At 40.1% G+C, this 23297-nt stretch overlaps 2 protein-coding genes across 2 annotated transcripts in view; both read right to left on the bottom strand.

Moving 5' to 3' along the window:
* C1QL3 (complement C1q like 3) overlaps positions 1 to 9856 on the bottom strand; it is a 59077-nt gene extending 49221 nt beyond the window's left edge. Inside the window, exons 1-2 of the mRNA XM_006159763.2 lie at positions 9806 to 9856; positions 4801 to 4940 (exon numbers count right to left, since the gene is read on the bottom strand). Of these exons, the coding sequence (XP_006159825.1) occupies positions 4801 to 4940; positions 9806 to 9856 (191 nt within the window). The remainder of the gene's footprint in view (positions 1 to 4800; positions 4941 to 9805) is intronic.
* An 11411-nt stretch (positions 9857 to 21267) lies between these two features.
* Positions 21268 to 23297, bottom strand: part of RSU1 (Ras suppressor protein 1) — a 244137-nt gene continuing 242107 nt past the window's right edge. Inside the window, exon 9 of the mRNA XM_006159748.3 lies at positions 21268 to 21846. Coding sequence (XP_006159810.1) covers positions 21744 to 21846 — 103 coding nt within the window. The 3' untranslated portion in view covers positions 21268 to 21743. The remainder of the gene's footprint in view (positions 21847 to 23297) is intronic.

The following is a 23297-nucleotide window of genomic DNA, read 5'->3' as shown; positions in this document are numbered from 1 at the left end:
AGGATTTAAAAGAAAGGTAAATGTATGTTATATAAGAAGCATATATATAAGAAATTTATATATATATAAAATACATTATGTAGAGGTATGATACATAATAATAGATGTACTATTTTTATAAAAATAAAAAGATACATATTTGTATATACATAAAACATCAGGAATGAAACAAGCTAATTGTCAATAGGAGCAATCATTGTGGGAAAATATTGACCTTTTTTGTGGTCTTTATTTTTACAGTATATTCATAAGTGTATACTCATTTTAAAAAACTGAATAATAGGCCAAAACGTTAACAGTGGTTACCTTTGAATGGTGGGGCTAAGGTTTATTGTCCATTTTGCTCTGCACACATTTTTATATAGCCATGTGCTGCATGAGGACATTTTAGTCCATGGTGGACCACATAGACAGCAGCGGTCCCACAAGGTTATGATGGAGCTGACACACGCCTGTCACCTGGCGACAACATAACATCTCTGTGTTGTAGCATAAAACAGGATGTGCGTGTTTATGGTGACACTGGTGTAAACAGATCGTCCCTGCTGCCAGTTGTATAAATGTACAGCACATACAATTATGGACGGTACAGAACGCTTGTCCTGATAATACATGACTATGTTACTGGTTTCTGTATTTACTATCCTATACTTTTTTCTCATTATTTTAGAGCCTGCTCCTTCAACCTATGTCAAAAGTTTACTGTAGGGGACCAGCAGTTAGCGTAATGGCTATGTCGCTGGACTCCCATGTAGTCGACCGCGGTTTGAGTCCCGAACCCGGTGGCTTAAACTCGCACTGGGCGTATGTGCATGCGTGTCCAAGATCCCGAGAGGAGAATGGAGGAAAAGGGATTGTGGCGTGGCCATCCCCCCTGGGGGGTGATTTCTCACTTTCTGTCTCTCTGTCTCCGTCTGTCTGGTGAGCGCACGTGCCATATAGCAAATACCCCCCCAAAAAAAAAAAAAAAAAAGTTCATTGTAGAACTGGGTGGTGTACTGTGTCGGCAGCACCTCACACATCTTGTGTTCACCACGGGTTTCGGTTGTTTCATCTTCGCATGGTTTTGTCCCTTATACCTTAGCACCAAACAAGACGTGGAGTGACATTGTGATCTTCACCTCTGTGCTGGTCTATACTAATGTGTCTGTTTGAGTCTTAGTTTTTAACTGAAAGTTTTAAAAATTAAAACTAAATTAAAAATTTAGGGACCAGCAGTTAGCATAATGGCTATGTCGCTGGACTCCCATGTAGTTGACCGCGGTTTGCGTCTCAGACCCCGTGACTTAAACTCACGCCGGGCACGTGTGCGAGCGTGCCCAAGATCCCGAGAGGAGAACGGAGGAGAAGGGATTGCGGTGTGGCCATCCTCCTTGGGGGGTGATTTCTCTCTTTCTGTCTCTCTGTCTCTCTTTGTCTGGCGAGCACACGCGCCCTATAGCAAAAAACTCTTTAAAAAATTAAAAATTTAAATATGCTTATAGAATAAGAATATGAACAAAAGATCTTTCTGCAGCTGTACGATGTCTTTGTGTTTTAAGCTAAATGTTAACACAAGAGTCAGAAAGTTAAACAAAAATGTCAAAGTTTTGAAAGTAAAAATGTTACAATAAACTAAGGTTCATTTATTATTCAAGAAAGAAAAATGTTTATTTATAAATATAGTGTTGCCTAAATGTATAGTTTCTTTGTTTCTTAATTTGCAGAGGGCACTCGTGTGCCCACTGGAGACAGAGAGAGGGAGGTAGGGAAGGAGAGAGAAAGTACCCTCTATGGCAAATGGCCATGCCACAATCCCCTCACCTCCATTTCTCCTTTTCTGGTTTTGGGAACACACACCCAGGCAACTAGCAAGTTTCTCAAAGCTGGCCCCAGGGCTTGAACCATGCAGTTGGTCATGTGGGATCCAACTACTTTAGCCATTTACTTTAACCACCACACTACTGGCTTGCTCACCATAAAGTCTTGATAAAGTCTACAGTAGTGCATGGTAATATCCTAGGCTTTCACATGCACTCACCACTCAGTCACTGACTCACCGAGAGTGACTTCTAGTCCTGTCTACTCTATTCATGGTAAGTGCCATAGACGGGTGTACTTTTTTTTAAAAAAAAATCATTTATAGTGTATTTTTGCTGTATCTTTTCTATGTTTAGTCATATTTAGATACGCAAACACTTATCATTGTGTTGCAACTGCCTACAACATTCAGTACAGTAACATGCTATGCACATAACATAGGTGTGCAGCAGGCATTACCATGGAGATTTGTGTGAACACACTATGATTTTTGCACAACTAAATCATCTGATGACATATTCCTTAGAATGTATTCCCGTCTTTAAGTGATACATGACTGCATTTAAATTATTTCCTCAAAGGATATTGCAATCATAATAGCAACTGAACTGTGAAGTTTGATTAGAAAAACATCATGAGAAAATAAAATGTAAAGGAGATTGGCTTGCCTACATGTAAGGGTAAGGACAGAATTTACAGGAGATAGACTGGATTCATGGAAACAAATTGGGAAGATAATGATGGTATCCTTGTCAGCCTTGGACAGAGCTGGGAAGGTGGGAATGGAAACAGAAAGGAGCAGAATAGATCAGACATAGTTTATAGAGAATAAAGACAGGATGTTGTTTGATACAGAAGATGAAAGTGAGGAATGAATCAAAGATATTTTTTTTTTCCCAAGGATGACCACGGGATGAGGGATAAAGTGACAAGATTTGAAAAGTCTAGAGAGGAAGCCAATTTTCCTTCACAGCTCATCATGAGTTTCTTCATAAACATGTAGAATTTGAGGTCACAATGAGACATCCCCAACGAAACCACCACTGGGCAACTGGAGATAAGGACCAGACTTATAAGATAATCACTTCACACTTACCAGTTTCAAATGGGAAGATCTGACTTCAAAATGGTGAGACGAATTTTGTGGATGACTTGGGAGCCTCTTCCTCACCACTCCAATTTGAACAAAGTACAAAGGACATGTTGGAGGTGATGAAAACATTTTGGAAATAGGTATTTGTAATGGTTGTACACACTATGAATGTAATTAATACGGCTGGGCTATACCCTTAAAAATGATGAAAACAGAAAATGTCGTCATACATACAGTTTACAATTAACAAATAATCCCAAAAAAGTACAAGGAACGTGAACTCACAAATCGAAAAAGAAACCTATGTGGTTCAGACCACAGGTAAAAAGATGTTTGCAATCCTATTAATTTCTCATTTAGCCATTCCTACCTGAAGAGGGTATAGGGTATGGGCTGAGAAGAGGAGATTATTTCTCTGCAGAGTTCGTTTTATGTTTTCAGATATCATCATCATCCAGAGGGATTTATTTATTGCCAAATTAAACTCGAGCTCTATCAGGTACTGCACAGAGATAACAGCATAGTGGTGGTTGCTGGCTTCTGGACTCTTACTTAAACAAACAGGCAAAGCATTTACAGACAGGAGAGAACATTCTAAACAATGCAAAAATAGCGAATACCCACATCATGTGCAATTTGACATTGTTGAGGGAGAGAAGGAGGAGAGCTTACTGGGGAAAGAATGAGTGTTGCTGTCCACATCTGTTAAATGCCACTGATACGTGTTTGAGGGAAAATTCACCTATCTGCTTATTCAACAAACATTGGTCAGATTTTACCTCCATATGCAGGTCATTGGTTCTAGAAATATAAAAATGGAAGCAACATAAGCCTTGTCTTCAGAGGACATTGGTAAAAAAACATTTGGTACTAGGGAAATCGATTAGTTAGTATGCTTTTGACTGCGAATAACAAAAGTTCTAAGAAAATGTGGCTTAAATAATAAGCATAACAGTAACTCTCACTTAAAAGATCTCAAGGCTGAGGGTCCTAACATTGGTTAATTCAGTGGCCCAGTATCATCATGAGGGACCCCAATCTTTCTCCCTTTCAACCTTAATATGCTCAGTGTGTTGGCTTCAGCCTTTGGGTTTGTCCTCACTCATAAAGATAGCTGCTGCAGCTCTAGCCATCATATCCTGAAGCAACCAGAGCTGAAACTGTGAGGATTAAGAAAACTAATGCAAACACAGAGCATAGGTAAATAAGCAGACAATTTATGGAACAGTATACCAGAGCTGAGTAAACATGCCACTGACAACTCAATATATACTTCCAAAGACAAAACAAAACAAACTAGAAGTTTTGTCAAATATGTACAACATTTATGTAATAGTCACTGTAGAAAGACAGTAAATATACCTGTATCCCTAATTTGATTATTACACACTGTATATGCATGCTTTGAAAAAGCATACCATACACCATAAAGATGTACAATGATTATTTGTAAACCAGGAATCATAATTTAAAAATTAAAAAAAAACATTAAAAATAAAAATAAAACATAGTTGGGGAACCAGCAGGTGGTGTGGTGACTAAGGCGCTGGATACTCCCACATGACAGACCACTGTTCAAGTCCTGGACCTGGTGGCTTGCTTTCTCACTTTCCCTCTCACTATCTCTGTCTCTCTGTGTCTCTCTCTGGTTAAATTAAAATAAATGAATGAATAAATAAAAATAAATAAATAATTCTTTTAAAAAGCTATGTCATAAAAAATAAAGCATAAGGCATGGTATATAAAAACGTCCATGGAGGTTAGCTTTCATTATTTTTCTGTTATGTGATAACTGCTCAAAGACACTGCTATGTTACTTTGCTGAGCTGCTGTAACAAGTATCACATGCTAAATGCTGAAACAGCAGAAATGTATCATCTGTATTTAGTTGTGGTTTTGAAACCTACAAGTCTGAAGTCCAAATGACCACAGGGTTGGTTTCTTCTGAGTACTGTGAGTAAATGTTCTGTTTTGACCTTTCTCTGACATGTGTTTCCCCATACTGCCTTCCCTCTGCATGTATCTGTTTCTCTTCAATGGCATTCCTCTTATAAGAACATAAGCGATATTGGATTAGGTGCTCACCCTAGTAATATAACTTTATCTGTTTTTTTTTAATTTTCGAAAAGATTCTTTTTAATAAGAATTATTTTATTTAACTTTATTTATCTATTTATTTTAATTTGACCAAAGAGGGATAGAGAAAGTGAGAAAACAAGTTGCCAGGTTCAAGGCTCAAAACACAGCCAGCCATATGAGAGTCCAGTGCCCTTAACCACCATGCCAACTTCTGGACCCTTTTTTGTTTTAAAGATTTTTTTTTCCATTAAGACTTATTTTATTTAACTTTATTTATCTATTTATCTATCTATTTATTTATTTATTTTAATTTGACTAATCTGATCTTAATTACATCTGCAATGACCCTATTTAACATAGGAATTTTTGGGGGTGGACACAATTGAGTGGATAACACTGCTCATTGTTGTAGTTTAGTTCAGGTGTCTTTATGCATGCTTCTTAAAGGACCTGTCTAGAGAAAGAAAACAGGTGGAGAAATAAGGACTTGGCCAAGTGTTCAGAGTATTAGATGTCTCTTCTAGGCCGCTAATTCCCTTTCTCAGACTATAGACAGAAGTAAAAGCTGTTGTAAGGATTTTTGCATATACTGTGCTCTTTCTATAAAGAATTACGTTTTCTTCTCCTGGTTTTGCTTCTGTAACTCTTTTCTCACTCCAGCTTTATCTCACTTACTTGTTTGCTCTTTTTAAGAAAAAGAAAAAAAAAATCCTATCGTATTCATTTGCATTTCTTCCCACCTAGGAGAGAATACCAACGACCAGACGCATGTGTGTGTGTTCTTGTCTCTTTTCCATCCTCTTCTGCTATTAGAGACTGTGTCTGGAAGTTGGCCCTGTATATGTGTAGCACAGAGCAAAACAAAGCATAATACCACTTACCAACCAAGAAGCTCTCCTGCAAGCAAGAGGGTTTTCCAAGCTATTCAAAGTCGAGGGAGTACTCTTAGCTTCTTGGGGGAAATACCAAGACCATCTGGATGGTCTGTCCTTCTTTCACATAGGGTCATTGTCATTCTGCAATTGACTTGGAGGGAAGCTTCATGGAAGAGTCTTGGGTGCTACATCTAGGAAGAGATGGAGGCTGAGAAAGGCCCTCACAGGGATTCTTCCTCCTGCTTGTTAATAGAATAGTGGGCTTCTTCATCATGTCATTGCTTATCCAGGCCCCTGTCAACCTCCCTCTGCCTTTGTCTTTGTCATCCACTAGACCACCTAGTGCTTGAGAACCAGAGCTCTTCAACTTTGTAAATCTGAGCCATCCACCCAAAAGCTGTTTCGATTAGTGCAAATGGGCACATTCTCGGCATCCACTGGATAAACTTGGCACCTGTCCTGCCATTTGATAAAAATGATCAGGTGCATTTGCTATGATTACTCACGGATGACTTAACTGTATAATTTTTAATTTCAAAAGAAGCTGTCTTCAAATGAAATTAAATACGTTCCTTTGCTTTTTAATGCTTACCATTAATATTTTTAAGGAGAAAATGAAAAAAAAAAAAAAAAAGCTTTAGCATCTCCAACAGTGTGTTCCATGAGTTTCCTGGTGGGAGGTGATAAAGGCATTTTTTTTAACTGACTAAAAATGGTTAGCCACAACACCATGAAAATATCCCAGAATGTTTTAAAATGAAAAAAAAAAAGAAAAAAAACCCTCTGTGACATGGAAATAGCAATTTTGAGGGGGTCCAGGGGTTGGTGGCAGCTTTGAATGGCTGATTTTATTCTTCTCTGGACCTCCCTCCTGATTTCCACTCCAATTTCCATGGACTTCAAAAAAGCAAGCCTCCTGAGGTACAGAGGAGAAGTATGGGACCATTTGTTATTTTGGACACAGATGATTCCAACTGAGGGAGGACATTAAAATGTTTCAAGGAACACAGCCTTTGAAATACAGCAATAGATTCACATCTATAACAGACTCTTCCCTAATGTAAACCCCCTCCATCCAGGGCAGAACGCTTTTGTAACTCGGCATGCTTCAACCTCACTCCCTAGGCACCTTTTTAAGTAGTGGGATTCAGCCCAAGCCTGCCCTGATGCTTAACAACTACTTGCGCCACGCACAGATCTAAGCATAAAATTATGGTAGACAACATCATTCTAAAAATGTCTACCATTTTAAACTTTTCTGTCAAATAGAGGGTAGAAGTCTGTTTAGCTATACCTCTATTCCTGGAGGGAGGAGAATTAACACTGGATTTGTAAAGTGCCGTGTTTTCCTTAAGAGAAGGGTTTCAATTGATACAACTAGAAACCCAATCTACTTCAGTGTAATTAGCATGTTCCACGTGGAGGGGTGAGGGAGACGTCATTATTAGTTGCTGTTACTTCAAATCATGCTGAATGAAAGTGTAAATTCTGTGTCAGTTCAGTTGTTAGCTACACACTTTTTTTTTATTGAGCTGCAGATTTTTCATGATTTTTCCCCCCTACTTGTCTTTCTTTTCAATATTATTCTAGTAGTTCTAGTCTCTTGGTACCCACGGACAAGGATACTTGAGGGTTTACTCTTGAACATCTGCTCCTTTTTTTTTTTTTTCCTTTTAGAGGTTTTTGTCTCAGGGTGTATGCAAGGCTTGCCTGAGAGAGAGAAAAACAGAGACAGTGAGAGGGAAAGTGAGAATTCACCCCTCCAGGGGGGACAGCTACACTGCAATCCTTTTTCTTCCATTCTCCTTCTGAGATCTTGGGCACACATACACATGCGCCCAGCATGATTTTCAAGCCACCAGATCTGGGACTCAAACCACAGTGGGCCATGTGGGAGTTGAGCAACGTAATTGCCATGTCACCTGTTGGCCCAAAATGCACATCTTTGAATGACCTTTTACTATTTTTTCTTAGATCACTAATGAAGGCTGATTAGTTTAGCTTTTTATTTATTTATTTACTTCTTTGTTTTTTTTTTTTTTTTTTGAGGTGTTCTTCCCATTCCCCTCCTCTGACACACACTGAAATACACCTCTGGAATTACCCAATACACATCTTGTCATACCACATTGGGGTTTTTGTCCTATGGGTTTTGAATTGGCTTAACATAATACTGATGGCTTGCCTCCAAATCCAGGGATGGTACTGACTGTTTTACATCAATGCAAAACATTGTAACTTTGTCTTATTCTTAAGCTATTAATTTTTGTCTTTGGTAATTCTAAACAGTCTCCATATATCCGAATGCTGAATAACTCAACTCCTTATAAAAGAAATGGAATACACAAATATTGCTGTTCCATTTTCGGATGAAGAGAGTGAGGTGCACAATATGTGTAAGGTGCCCTTAAGAGGTTCGGAGGATAGACCACATTGACATACATACATATATTTAAAACCTTTAAAAAGTATATTTTCTTTATTTCTTCTGTGCAAGAGAGAGAGAGAGAGACTGAGAGAGAAAGAGACGGACACCTTCAACAGGCTTTCAAAGCCCCCATCCATCCCAGCCCTAGCCCAGTCATAAACATGTTTCTGATGTGCTCAGGGATGTCTTTGGATGTGAACCAACGACCTTTTCCAAGTGGGTCCAGTTGTGTTACCACTGTGCATCACCTGGGCTTTCTTCTTTTTTGGTATTTTATTCAAAGGATCCTTGAATTATGTGTGAGTGTTCAGATTCTTGTCCTGATTTTGCTATTAATTTGCTGTGAGACTCTTGAATTTTTTGAATCATTCAACACCTTTCTGGACTTCTGTTTTCTCATCTGCTAAATAAAAGGGTTAGACAAGATGGTCTCTGGAAGCCTTGCCTAAGGGCATCCTTTAAGGTTCTCTGAAATCCAGTTTTCATATATTATGGTCTTTGAGAGGAGGGGTGGTGTGGATAAGACGATAGCAGTATTTTATTTCAGCTTTGATTTAACTAAATTGGTTGAGTAGGGAACTTATAGCTACTCTTGTCTCCATATATAAAAGCGTAAGTTGCTAACTATATGCAAGGAAGCATTTCTTGGGAAAATGTGAAAAATGTAAATGTGGTAAAACTCTTTTATAATGCATACATATGATCTCTACAAAGTTGGTGATCTCTGTTCTCTTGCAGTCAGAAATCATAAAGGAAAACAAAATCAATGAGCTGCTAGGAGGGCTGTGTTTGTGTCCTTGAAGAGTAAAATGGCAAAATAAAAATGATCTTAACAGAAATGTCATTAATTGATTCAAGATAACGATTAGGGGCCCAATCTCATTTTAGTGCTATTGTACAGTCCTAGTTTTACAATTTGCTACCAGTTTGTTGGTGCAATGGTAAACTTAATTTGTGCTAATGGCTCATTGAAACTTATTACTTTTTTAAAAAACTAGAAGTCAAAACAAATAACCAAATTAAATACCATTTTCCAGTTCTTGGTTTCCTACATATACTTCTTCAATATGAAAATGCCATTGCTATGGAAAAGAAGAGTCAGCCACCATTTGGCTGAGGCCAGGAAAATAAACACTGGTATTGTCCACTTCATTACATACACAGCAAAGTGACGCGCCAAAGCCTATCACCTAGGTGCTGTTGTGACAAGGCAGGCTAGTGTGATACCTCCATTCTCCACCTCTCCAAAATGGCCTTGCAGGTATCTTCATGAGAGCTGACTCTATGGCACAGCAGTATTATACTGCTCAAGAGAAGCTGGATCCTGCATGGTGGCTGAGATTTGAATGCCAGTTTGGTCAGCCTGAACCATGCTGACAGACACATGAGTGTCCAAGACCTGGTGGGTTGGAGGGCTGGAGGAAGGGGATCTCAGCATGACTAAACCTTGTGGAGGGTGCTCCTCTCTTGCACCCACTCTCTCATATGTGTGTGCACATGCTCTAGCATCAATAAAGAAAAAAAAATTACCTTCATGAGATTATATAAAGTCTTTGCTTCAGATCCTTCGATGGATTCCATTTGGATTTGTAATAAAATCTGAACCTCGCTAAGACAGCTGAAGAAGTCCTGTGTTGGCTCACCACTGTCTCTAGTGCTGGAAACAGTATTGGGCACCAAGTAGACATTTGATGATCGTTGGCTGAATGAATTAAAATCCTTTGTGATCTTATCCCTGCTCACCTGTCTTTAATCTGCTCCAGCCACATTGACCATCTTTCAGTTGAGAAATTTACTAGGCTCCTCTTCCGCTCAAGGACTTTGGCTTGAACACTTTCCTCTTGTCTTGTTAACTCCTTCTTTTTTCTTTTTCTTTCTTTATTCCTTTTTCTTTCTTTCTCTTTTATTAGCTTTTTTTTTTTTTCAGAGGTTTTTGCTATAGGGTGCATGCGCTTGCCAGACAGAGAGACAGAAAGCAAGAAATCACCCCCACCACCACCCAGGGGTGATGGCCACGCCGCAATCCCTTCTCCTCCATTCTCCTCTTGGGATCTTGGATATGCATGCACACATGCCCGGCGTGAGTTTTAAGCCACCGGCTCCGGGACTCGAACTATGGTCGACTACATGGGAGCCCAATGACATAGCTATTATGCTAACTGCTGGTCCCTCTTCTCTTTCTTTTTATTCTTTCTTTTTCTTTCTCTTTCATTCTTTCTTTTCTCCTGTCATTCTTTTTTCTTTCTTTCTCTTTCCTTCTTTCTTTTTTTGTATATAAACTATATATTAACAGATAAGGCCTACAGACTTATTTCTTCTTGGACACACCCATGATATGACCATGATGGCCAACTGCCTTGGTGTGCTGGTCTCAGACCCAAAGGCCCCAGAAGTGGCACAGCCCTCTATGGGCCTGGATCTTCTTCAGTCTCTCCAGCTCTTCACACAGCTTGTTGTCCAGACTGTCAGCCAGGACCTGGCTATATTTTCCATCCTTTACATCTTTCTGCCTGTTCAAGAATCAGTCTGGGATCCTGTACTGCTGTGGACTCGGCATAGTAGTGATCACACATTCCCCTCATCCTCAGTGAGCTCTCCTGCCTCTGGCAAGGTCGATGCCTGCTTTGCTCCACACCATGTGAGCAGATCTTCACCCACACCCTTAATGGCAGTGATGACAAAGGCTAATTTCTGCCCATCGATGTCAGTGTTGAGTACTCATCAAATGCGCTGGAACTTCTCACGGATCACTACAGACATGGCGGTGGTCCAAGTGGCAGTGTGCAGGCCTTCTGTGGACTGTCTTCTTAACTTCTATTAGATTGTCGTGAAAGTCATGATGTATTTTTTGCATAGAAAAATGCAAAAGTTGTCATGACTTTCCTGACAACTTAATGTCTTCCTTCAGATGAAACTTGATTCCCTCAGAGAGTCTTGGTGATGCACCAACCTTATCTGGTCTCTCTTATTATTCTTTTTAACAGTACCCAGTTCTTCTCTTTCAGAGGATGATCAAATTTGGAGTTACATAATCATTCATGTGAATATTAGTTTTTAGATGGTTTCTTCCATTAGAATAGACTATTAAGTTCCATGAAGGCAGGGACTGGGTCTGCTAAGCTAAAAACTGTATGCTCTGTAATTGGTCTAGTGTTGGTATAAAATAAGTGCTCACTAAATATTTATTTAAAACACTATTCCATGGGGCCAGCAGGTGGTATGGTAGTTACAGCGCTGGGCTCTCACATGGCTGACCATGGTTCGAGTTCCGCATCTGGCAGCTTGCTTTCTCACTTTCTCTCTCTCTGTCTCTCTCTTTCTCTCTGGTGAGTGCATGTTTCCTATAGCAAATTTTAAAATAATAATAAATAAAATTAGATAATTATTTTAACATACTCTTCTAGAGAAACCACTGTCATGTTAAATATTACAACTTTATTGATTTATTCTATTTCCTACATGGAGGTGATTTTTTTAAGAAAGGGTACACAGTTCTATCCCAAGGGATAATTTCTGCTACACCGCTTACTTACATATGCTTCTTGAGATAACCTGTGAATAGATAAGCACGTATTTCCCATATATTCAACAATTTTTTTTTGATGAATGAATTCATGAATTGCTCCTATTATTACCAACCCATTGTGAAAGTTTTTCAGGGGCAACTAGATGGCAGCTTTTCATTCTCATTTTTGTTCAAAAATGGTATAAAGTAAGTCTTGCCAGGCAACAAAGAAAAAATAATATACTTTAGCCAGCTCAGAAAAAATATCTTTTCATATTGATTCTTCTTGTCTTTGTTTATAGCTCTGGATCAGAAAATAAATGTGACTATGGAATGTCAGTCACCCAACACCTATAAAGAAATGAGACATCTTTAATGAGATAACCCCAAAGTGTTCTTTCCTAAAAAGAGATCATTCTATTCTGAGGTGTTTCTGTAGCAAGAGAAATTACCTGATGAAATAGGAATTGTTCTGGTTTTTAACTGGGGGGAAGGGGAACAAACCAGAAATGGGGGAAGGTACCCCCTAAGGCAATCACTGGGAGCCACTGTCCAGGTTGAGAGGCTGGGTCCAAGAGAGTTGGTCACACAGAGTTCTGGGCCTGCAACAATGGAATGAAAACTGCAGACAACCCTACGGGGCACTGGCTTCTCCATCCTGATCACAGGGACAATCACTGGTGCTCATGCATTATGTGACCTGGTCCACTCTGAGCTGAGTCTTGGTGTCTGTATTTGTTTCTTAGGGATGCTATAACAAAGCACCATAAATGTGGTGACTTAACACAGCAGAAATGAATTCCCTCACAGTTATGGGGGTGAGAGCACCAAAATCAAAGTATCAGTAAGACTATGTTGGGCCAGCCCTGTAGCCTAGTGGTAAGGGAGCCAGATCCCACACGGCCAGCTGAGGTTCATATCCCAGTCCTGGCAGCTTGAAAAACATGCTAGGCACTTGCATGTGCATGCCCAAAATCCTGACAGGAATAAGAAATGGAGGAGAAGGAACTGTAGCATGGCAATGTCCCATCTGGTGGTGCTTTCTCCCTCCCAGTCTCTGTCTCTCTCTGGCAAGTGCTCATGCTCTCTGGCAATTAAAAGAAAGGGGGAGGGGCTATGTTCTCCTGAATGCTCTAGAAAAGTTTCTTTCCTTGCCTTTTCCAGATTCTGGGGCATAATTTTTGTGTCCCTTGGTCTGTAGCTGTAGCTGTACCTTTCCAATCTCTGTCTCCTTTGTCACATGGCCTTCTATCCCATGAGTGTGTTCCCATGTGGTCACACAGTCTTATAAGGACACCGGTCATTGAATTCAGAGTTCTCCCTAATCAAGTACAACCAGATTTTAAGTTAACTAAGTACATCCACAAAGTCTCTAGTTTCAAGTAAGGTCACATTCTGAAGTTCCAGGTGAACGTGAACCTCTGAGGAACACTATTCACCCCAGAACAGTGCTCAAGGCAGATGACCTGTGACCAAAGCCTACAACCATCTGAACATCTCTAGCAACAGAACCTCTCCCCTTCTGCCAGCAGAGACCCCAGGACCTTCCATACTTTCTTCACATGCCTACAATTTAAACAACTCTCTTACACAATTTGTTTTTAGATCTAGTGTTATTTTTATTACCTTTCACACAAATCCTTTCAAGTACTAATCCTAACCAACATGATTACACCACAACAAAACCCACCCCACAGGGGAACTGCTTAAGGTTTAGATGAACTCAAATCTAAGACGTGGCCTCCAGGCAGAGCCTTCCTGAATGAAAACCTGGGTCTTGCTGCTGCATTGTGCACAGTGCTTTAGAAAGCGGCTCTTTGTTAAAATCCTGGTAGCACAATGACAAATACAGCAGCCCACACAAGCAGTGAGACTGGCCGCCAGGCATGGCGGGGATATTTTGAGTGGTGCTCTGGAGGAGTTATGAATGAATTGTGCTCCTTTCCCTACTTTTAGCTGGTAGACAGCAGAAGCACTTTCCTCCTGGGGCAGGCACGAGTCAGTTTGCTGACAACACCTGAGCAAGGGAAATGCCAGTTTCAGAGAGTGCTGGGCAGTAAATGCATTGAGATGGTGCCCCAGAGACAGAGCTGGTCCTGTGAATATGGAAACTGAGATGGTGGGCGTGGATGGCGGGAGACTCAGTTCTTGCCCTAAGAGCAGCGTGTCCTATCCCTTCTATAACTCAGGGCTTGCTCAATCCTAACATGAGGGGCTGACATGTTGCCTGATTCGTTGGTGACAAGCAATTCTAATTTTTCTGATCATACTGCATTCTTATCTGACCCTGATTAGCTCATTCATTCCCAGTTCCTGGGCCTGCAAACGTATGCTTGACTCTTGCACACATCTCTAAACATCTCATTATAAAACATGGTTTCTCCATTTATAAAGCGGGCATAAATACTTAGGTAAAATGGCAATGAGATCTAAGAAACAGCCAGAGAAACAGCATCCATGATTCCAACAGAATCTGAATGTCTAATGAGCTAGGGACCACGCTAAGCATGAGGATACCAGGACGGAAAGGAGGGCTCCCCCCAGTCTCTGGCTGAGGCATTAAATCAGTCACAGGTGGTCTGAGAACATCAGGCCTAAACTGCTTGAAAATGAACCCCGAAGCCACTTCTCATTTACTTCAAGAGGCACTGCCTTTTGAGTAGGTCACATGAGAAAATCCCCTTTGGGGTAAAATATTTCCTTGATGTGGTAAGTATTGGAAGTGCTGCATTCTGGATGAGACGGGGAAAGGGCAAAGCTATTCTCGGGAGTGAGGCCTATCTGCTTTGTTCAATACATCACTCGGCCATCAGAGAGATGCTGTCACTCGGCCAAGCATGGGGAACAGAGACAACAGAACCGAAGGTCCCGCATATATAAACACAGGCTAATGCTTCACTAACCTGGTTGTCATCACGTACTGACTTGAACATGTTAATTAGATGAGTATTTCAGGAGCTCAAAGGCGGAAACTCCAACCTAAGAGAAGATGGGAAGGAAAACCGCTGCCTTTTGGAGGGACTAAAGGGGCCTCGATGGCAGCGTGGCAGTGCAGGGTTGGGAAAAGGACATTGGCTCTAGAGTGAGAGGAAACATCTTTCACATCCTTGTTCTGCTACTTGCTAGTTTGGGCCCTTGGGGAATTTCTTCATCTCTCTGAGGTAAAATTTCCTACAAAACGAGGATGACCACTGAGCAAGAATGAAAGAAAATACAGTGTCTGATACATGGAAAGCCCTCAGTAAATGTGTGATTACTGGTAACAGAAAATAGACTATGGGGAAAATTTAGTAATGGCAACTTATTAAATTCTATTACATATAAAATAATCATGAGGTAAAAAGTAATATAAAATATTTATATACAGAAATTTGACTTATTTCCAAAGACCACAGGAGTCCCCTAAAAAAATTGTTGATGAAAAGGTCAATGGTATATACTGTGTGTATATATACATATATACACATACACACACACACATACACGCACACAAAGTTGTGTGTATATATTTATGATTTTATGATATTATAGATGAAGAGATACATGATTATTTAATGTCTAATTTTAGACAGGGTAGTACAGAGACGCCTTAGTATACTTGCTGGTCCTGCAGCCTCTAAGCCTCACTTCCCTAAGAGGTATATTTTGGGGGCCAGCAGATGGTGTAGTGGTTACATCACTGGACTCCCACATGGCCAACCACAGTTTGAGTCCCTCACACTGTGGCTTGAAACTCACACCAGGCACATGTGTGTCTCGAGGAGAATGGAGAAGGGATTGAAGTGTGGCGTCTCCCATGAGGGTGATTTATCTTTATCTCTCACTGTCTCTGTCTCTATCTCTGGCAAATGTATGTACCCTAAGGCAAAATGCTGTTCAAAAAAAGTAAGTATATTTTGGCAAAGACCCACAGGTTCTGTCAGCCTAAGCTCGCATTCATAATGGCATTTTGGATTTCACATTCGCCTGGGCCTAGATTCGTAATGGGGAAATGGATGCAGGTTCCTTAAAGATCCACTGTCGCAGAGGAAAATGATAGTTGTTTGAAGAAGGCTTTAAATAATCAAGGCTGCAACAATTGGGTCATTATAAAGAAATAAAAAAAATCAGGTAAAAATTTGTGCTTTTACAGGGTTGAATAAATTCTCATCTATAATGATATTCAGCGATCATTTTTCTCTTAGGGAAATTTGGCCTTGATAAAGTGGACTCAAAGTACAAAGTAGAAGACATGAAAGGAATGTCTATAAACTTCCTTTCCCTCTCTCTGAATATTAGCCGTATATTATCTAATTAACAATTGTACTGGATTAAATTAGACAAGTATTTATGGAGCCTGTACTGTATAGCAGATACTATGCTTTAAGTTGGGGATGTAATAGCTAATAGACTAGTCGGTGCTTTTCTATAAAGGGCCCAGTAGTAAATATTTTTGGCTTTGTGGGCCACACAGACACTATTACAACCAGTCAGCTCTGCTGTGGTGGCACAGAAGCAGCCAAGGCAATACAAAAGCAAATAGGAATGGCTGACTTCCTCCAAGACTTGACAAAAACAGGCTGGGCTGGACTTGATCTGTAGGCCATAGTTTGAGCATCTTTTTACTTGCGGAGCTTAAACTCTAGGATAGTGGAATCCACTTGCTGGGCTGGAAGGGGATAAATGAATCAAACTGCAGTTGAAGCTGGCATGATGGTTGAGCCACTGGACTTTCACAGTCAACCATAATTTGAGTCCTGGACCCAGCATTTTGAGAATCATGCTGGGCATGTGTTTGCGAGTCCAAAATCCTGAGAGACTGAAAGAGAAGGGATAGCGGTGTAGCCATCCCCACTGGGGGGTGATTTTTTACTTTCCCTCTCTCTGTATCTCTCCAGTGAGGACATGTACTCTTAAGGCAAAAATCTGAAAGGAAAAAAAAAAAGGCAAAGCAGGGAAACCTTGCTGAAAAAGTGACTCTTGAACAAGGGAGGAAGTCATATTTGGGAGAAGAGTATTGGAGCATAAAGTTGAAATGCTCAAAAGCCCTGAAGGGGTAAAGGGCTGGAGGAGAGGGCAGCTGGAGTAAAGCAAGTGAGGGATAAAGGAGGTGAGGAGGAAGCAAATCACACAGGATTCCAGACTTTGGAAACCTGGGCTTTTATTCATAGTTAAAGGAGACAAGAAGATGCCACTGGAAATTACTGAGCAGATGTGTGTCCTGATCTGATGCCCCTGTGTAAAGGATCACTCTGTTGAAGAGGTTGCAAGAGAGCAAGAGTGAAAGTGGGAACCTCACTAGAGGAAGTTGTAATAATCTAGGTGAAAGGTGAGGGTGAGAAGTCTTCTGTTTTGGTAAAGGTAGAGACTAGAGGATTTTGTGACACAAATATTACGATTATGAAGCTTTGGTTAGAAACTTAACTGATTGGAGGTCCAATCTCTGTGGCACAATCAATAATGTACTGAACTGTGGTGCTGGAAGCCATATGGCTGACCACAGTTTGGATTCCAGGCCCAGTTACCTGAAAAACACAAGGTACGTGCACAGGTCCAAGATCCTGGTGAGCTGCAAGGCTGGAGGAAGGAGATAACAGGTGACCAGACCCTGGTGTGAGTGTTTCTCTTTCTTTCTCTCATCTACGTGTTCTCAATTATGAATAAAATTTAAAAATTAAAATATGAAACTTAGCTGCGAGAGACTTAATTTGGCAATTCAATGCAAAAAACACTAGACACAGCACGTATTTGGAATCAAAAATATAAAAACACAGGGCCCATTTCTGTTATTGATTTCATCAATTAATATTGACATAATATTTGAGACAACTCAGTTCCCTCTGGATTGTTATGATTTCATCCCCTATCCATTCCAACTTATCAAAGTGAGGATTCATGTATGCTAAGTGGTGTCCAACCAGCTTCTAACCTAAAGAATGAATCTGATGAGTGTCTTGGCCAGCTGTCTGATCCTATAAAGAATATTTCCCAATGGGGATTCCACAGATTTGAGGCTGACTTATATAAAACTCAGTTTGGAAATGTTTCTGTGACCAAATGGTCCCACATACCATAGTTGCTTCTCAGAGATTCAAAATGCACATAAAGTGGGGCCAGCTCCCCACTTCAGTGCAGGGATAATGCACTGCTCAAGAGAAGCCAGATTACAATGATGACAGTAGAGTTCTGGGCTCCCTCAGCCTGTGCCAAGCACATGCATGATGATAGCCTAAGACCCAATGGGCTGGAGGACTGGAGGACTGGAGGACTGGAGGGAGGACTGGAGGACTGAAGAAGGGAGAACACAGCATGACCAGACCTTGTAGGAGGTGCACATGGACTAACACCCTCCATTATATTTTGCTTAGTCAACTCGAACTATGAATAAACTCCTCTTTCTCTTGCTCTCATACATGTGCACATGACTTCATCATGAGTAAAGAAAAAAACTTTAAAGAAAGGTAAAGTTTCTGAGTAATCTTGCTACCAAAAGAAAAAAGAAAGGCAAAATCTCTTCATCTATGAATCTCTCTCCTTAACCCCCAACTTCCTACTTTTCCATTTGCTTCTATCTTAACCACAACATAAAATACTCATAGTAAATAGAACACACAACTAGCAAATAAACACTTCTCTCTCAGACCTGAGAATTACTGTATAATTTATTTCCATATAAATTATCCTGTCTCTCTCATAAGGTTGTTGTTGCAAAAACAAAATGTGATTACGTACAAATGTACATAATCCATCTCTAAAATATGCAGCCATGTGGGCAAGGGCAGTGTTTCACATAAAGAAGAGAAAACCTGAAGGCCAAGTGGTGGCACAGTGATAGCACAACTCAACCTATATGAGAAAGGTCCTGGGTTCATGTCCTGGGACCTCTTTAGGCAAATGTGATCTAGGCTGGCTGAAACCAGGAATAGATTAAGACCCTGTTGGAAGTGTCTGCTTATCTTTCTCTCTCATAGAAGAAATAGTTAAAATTAAAAAAAAAAAAAAAGGAGAAAATTTGAGAAAGATGTTTTGAACAAGGAACAGAAAAATATCCACACAGGTTTTGAACACTAGAGTAGAGGTTATCTTGAGAGACTGCAGGCCATCCATTCTAACAATGAACTTCATCCTTGTATTACCAAGGTCAGATTATTTATCTTTATTAAAATGCTACCTTTTGAATTATAAGTTTTGTTACTCTAGATATCAAGTAACTAAAAACTGCATGAAAAGATGTGAAAATCCATTTTAGTAAAAAAAAAAAAAGGAAAACTACCTTGACATTTTATATTATGCTTTGAATTTAAGTATATGATAAAATTATATTTTTGGATTATGTAATATACCAAAATATGCCAAATTTCATTTTGAAAAAAATATGTATTTAATATTTTCTGATTACAAAAGCATACATGCTCATGATATGAGAGCTAAAGTACAGAGTAAGTATAAAAAAGAAAATTTAAAAAAGAATCTTAGTTCACCATACAAATATATAAGCTTAATTTTTCATTTCATTTCCATTTAATTTTCTTACACATAAATATTACAGACACAACTTACTTCTTATGCAACTGGGACCATCCTTACATAGAGTTTTAAATCTTGCTTTTTCTACTTAAACAAGCTTGATTTTCTCTGTTTTCCCTTAGATGTTGTTCAACAATTTTCAGCATCTTCATTAAAGTCCATCACGTGGGGATACCATAGTTCATTGACCCATTCTTTCATTAGTGGAGAGCTGATTTTCTCCATATTTTCATTGTGTGAAGAATGCTATAAGGATAATTCTCAAACACAGTTCTTGGTGTGTGCAGTTCTGATCATTTCCTCAGGAAAAATTCCCAGAAATAAAAATTCTGGGACTGAGCATACAATTTTAAGGTTTTACTATATATTGTCAAAGTGCTACCACCTTTCTGGAGAGAAGTTTATATTCCCAGTCACAGTGTTTAAGAATGTTTATCTCATGTTACTCCTCTGGTACTTAATGCTGCCTTAAACAAATATCTGCACATTTCTCATTGTTATACATTACTTACTTTTGCTTTGATTTGTATTTTTTTTTATTACTAGTGAGCCTTTTTTTTCTTTTTTTAAAGTTTCTTGGAGATAGTTCCCCCCTGTGAATTCCTGTGTAATGCCCATATATTTATCCAGTGTTCCTCTTGAAAACAACTGCTCATAAGACTCCTTAACTTTGTTATATTTTTTTCTAATGCTTTGTTGCTAGTTTAGATTTAGGCTGTTTCTAACTTACGATGTAAAGGCACTGTTTTTCCTTCTGCAATTTCATTACTAGTGAGCCTTTTTTTTCTTTTTTTAAAGTTTCTTGGAGATAGTTCCCCCCTGTGAATTCCTGTGTAATGCCCATATATTTATCCAGAGTGTTCCTCTTGAAAACAACTGCTCATAAGACTCCTTAACTTTGTTATATTTTTTTCTAATGCTTTGTTGCTAGTTTAGATTTAGGCTGTTTCTAACTTACGATGTAAAGGCACTGTTTTTCCTTCTGCAATTTCATGAGCTAAAACAAAATTAATTAAAATAATTCAGGCTGAGGCAAACATGGCACCTATCAACATTAGCCCAACGCTACCTCCAAACAGGTGCAACCAAGTGGAGATTCCTCTTCCAGAAGCTACTGTTCTTTGGGAACTTTATCCAGCAAGTTTACACCTTGGCCTCTGGCCTCTCCAATTGAAATGCAAAGTCCATTTCCTCATTAACTCAGTACTTTTTGTTTTGTTTTGATTGTGGTTCTTTACAAGTCATTGTGATCCTGGTCCTGGATGCTCTACCAGGAAACTGAAGGACATGCAGTGGGGACAGGTGGGTCCCTCTTCCATCACAGTCCCAGCATCTTCACACACCTTTTGTTGTGAGGCATTCCAGCGATGGCGGCACTTCTAATTAGCACAGAGCTTCTGCCTGGATTTATTTTCATTTCCATACATATTACTGTTGATAGGAAGGCAAGCTGCCTATCACAGATGCTAAACAATTGGTTGTTTAACCACTCGGCAACTGCGGTTTCCACACTGAGTGAGGTGGAGAGTGTGCACATTTACACAACTTCTTTGGCATCAAAGTCTCTTACAAGAATGTTCTCAGATGAGATTTCCTGCAGTGACAAAAAACACACTTGAGTTTTTTTTCTCTCTCCATTTCACAGTTCTTGTCTACCAGCCACTGGCAGAAGTCACCATTTCTTCAGCAAAGGAAGACTGCTTTCCAAAATCCTTTGGCAGAATCTCCTAGAGATTTGTTTTTCTGCTCCTTCCTAATATAGAAACAGTCTTCAAAGAGGGAAGAAGAAAAAAAAAAAAACCCTGACAAATTGATATAAGAAACTAACTCTGATTTAGTTTCACATTTCTTGGAAAGTTTCAGAGTTTATCATCTACAACCAGAGACTGGACCAGAGAATTTGAGGGTTGGGAAGAAAAAGTAAATGAAATGTTGTGTATCCCAATATTCAAATGATGTTTATTCTAGTCAAGAAGCAATATGTGATACAAATTCAAGATTTTATTACAATTGCTTGTAAGTTAAATTAACATGATATCTTGGTCATGAAGGAAGACTCTTAACAGAGCAAAGTAATGAGTTTTGCGAATGAAGAGGAAGAGTGCAAAGTGTTAACTGCGATACCGAAGTGGTTACATGATTTTAATTGTTCGCAATGTCTTTCCAAGCAACTAAAACTGTGCCTACTATGGAATTTGCAGTTGAATTAAAGCTTTGTTTCTGGACTTGGGAGATTTTAAAAAAGGAACAAGTGGAAACTGGTTTTAAGGCTATATATATATATATAATGTATATAAAATCTACCACCTACCAAAAGAATTTAAAAGGTAAGGCGGTAAGCACTAGAAAAAGTGAAAAGGAGAAAAAAGGAAAAAAGCCACACACATACATTGCATTTATTTGTGAGACAGAAGTGTTAGTGAGAGAAAGGGCCAGGAGCCCCGCCTGGGCCAGCCCTTATTTGTTCTTGGCTGTCAGAGGTTTCCGGCTGATCTTTTTCGATTTGTCATTATTCTTCTTTGGTGGTTCTGGGTTGGCCTGCATGTGTCTGCCATAGAGGCTGAAACGAGAGACAGAGAGAGAAAGAGAGAGAGGAACCATGAGATGATTTTATTACCAATAACATAAGACGAGCTCCTGTTGGGAGAGCTTTAAATCACAGATTAATCTCCAGAAATCGTCAGTAAGCTAAAGAACACTCAAAAAAAAAAAAATCACTTCTGTTTTCTCTGGCTCATACACTGTATTTCAGAATTTAAAATTCGCTTACACACAGGCGTGTGCACACCACGCTGTGATGTCCTAGCATGGACAGTGTCTTGGAATTTCACACACTGGGCAGGAGGCGAAAACAGCGAGACAGGGATCTTGGGGACTGTGAGAACCGGCGCTGCTCAGCCCAGCCCTCCAGACTGCAGCACAGAAGGCTGTGTGTGGCTGAGCCGACCATGACACAAATTGGGTTGAACTGAAGAGATAGAGTGTCCATTTAGTGAAAAGTGAGCCTCAGGCTTGGCCTAAAAGCCCAGGGGCTGGCTAATGTGACAAAGAGCAATGGTGTCCGTGTCTGCTTGGGCTGCGCACGCGTGATTGATGGTGTGGGGAAGGCTACCACACATCAATGCCACATTAATAAGCGCTGCTGATTAAATGTTGACAAAGTGCCCTACAATTACTGTGGACGGCAGTCATTGCAGAGCAAAGCTGGTTCCATGGCTGAGAGGATTTAACTGAACAGCAGATAGTAATTAATCGCTAATTTATGAGTAATTCTGATTAAACTAAATTAAAAGCTGCCCTAAGATAAATACAGCCCAACCTTCACCCCCATGATGGATACAACTGTGTCTCCAAAGGACACCTGTGGGCATCTCCATGCTCTCCGTTCCTCTAGAGAAAAGCTGTTACATGACTATTGGCTGCAGTGGCCTTGGACCGATGGGCTGAGGGTTGACTCAGACTGGCCTCCCTGTACAAGGTGCTCTTAGTTCTAATATTCACTCAAAAAACTGGTACCCTGTCTCCAGCCTGGCATTTGTGGCATGCATGGTGTGCATCATTCAGCATACACTGCTGTTCTGGATGCCATTGTCACTGTGGCTGAGGGGAGGGACTGCCTTAGGGAGTGTCCCAGTGACTGTGTGATAATTTCTAGAAGACTAGACACTGAGGTGCTTTTTTTTTTCTTTTCTTTGAGAGATTTTGGTATAGGGCATGTGCTCTCCAGAGAGAGTGAGAAATCACCCCCCAGTGGGGGGTGGGCATGTACAATCCCTTCTCCTTCGTTCTCCTCTTGGGATTTTGGGCACACACGCACATGTGCCCAGTGTGAGTTTTAAGCTGCCGAGTCTGTGACTTGAACTGCGGTCGACTATGTGAGAGAGCCTAACCATTATGCCACCTGCTGGTCCTGACACGGGGGTTCTGATAGAACATGTTGTAATCTGTCTTCTGGAGTTATTCAGGTGCTCCTTAGAAACGGTCCGAGCACTTCATTATGACCAGCACTGG

The sequence above is a fragment of the Tupaia chinensis genome, unplaced genomic scaffold (assembly GCF_000334495.1).
Source record: "Tupaia chinensis unplaced genomic scaffold, TupChi_1.0 Scaffold000647_1, whole genome shotgun sequence".
Lineage (NCBI taxonomy): Eukaryota > Metazoa > Chordata > Mammalia > Scandentia > Tupaiidae > Tupaia > Tupaia belangeri.
This window is presented reverse-complemented; position numbering and strand designations above follow the sequence as displayed.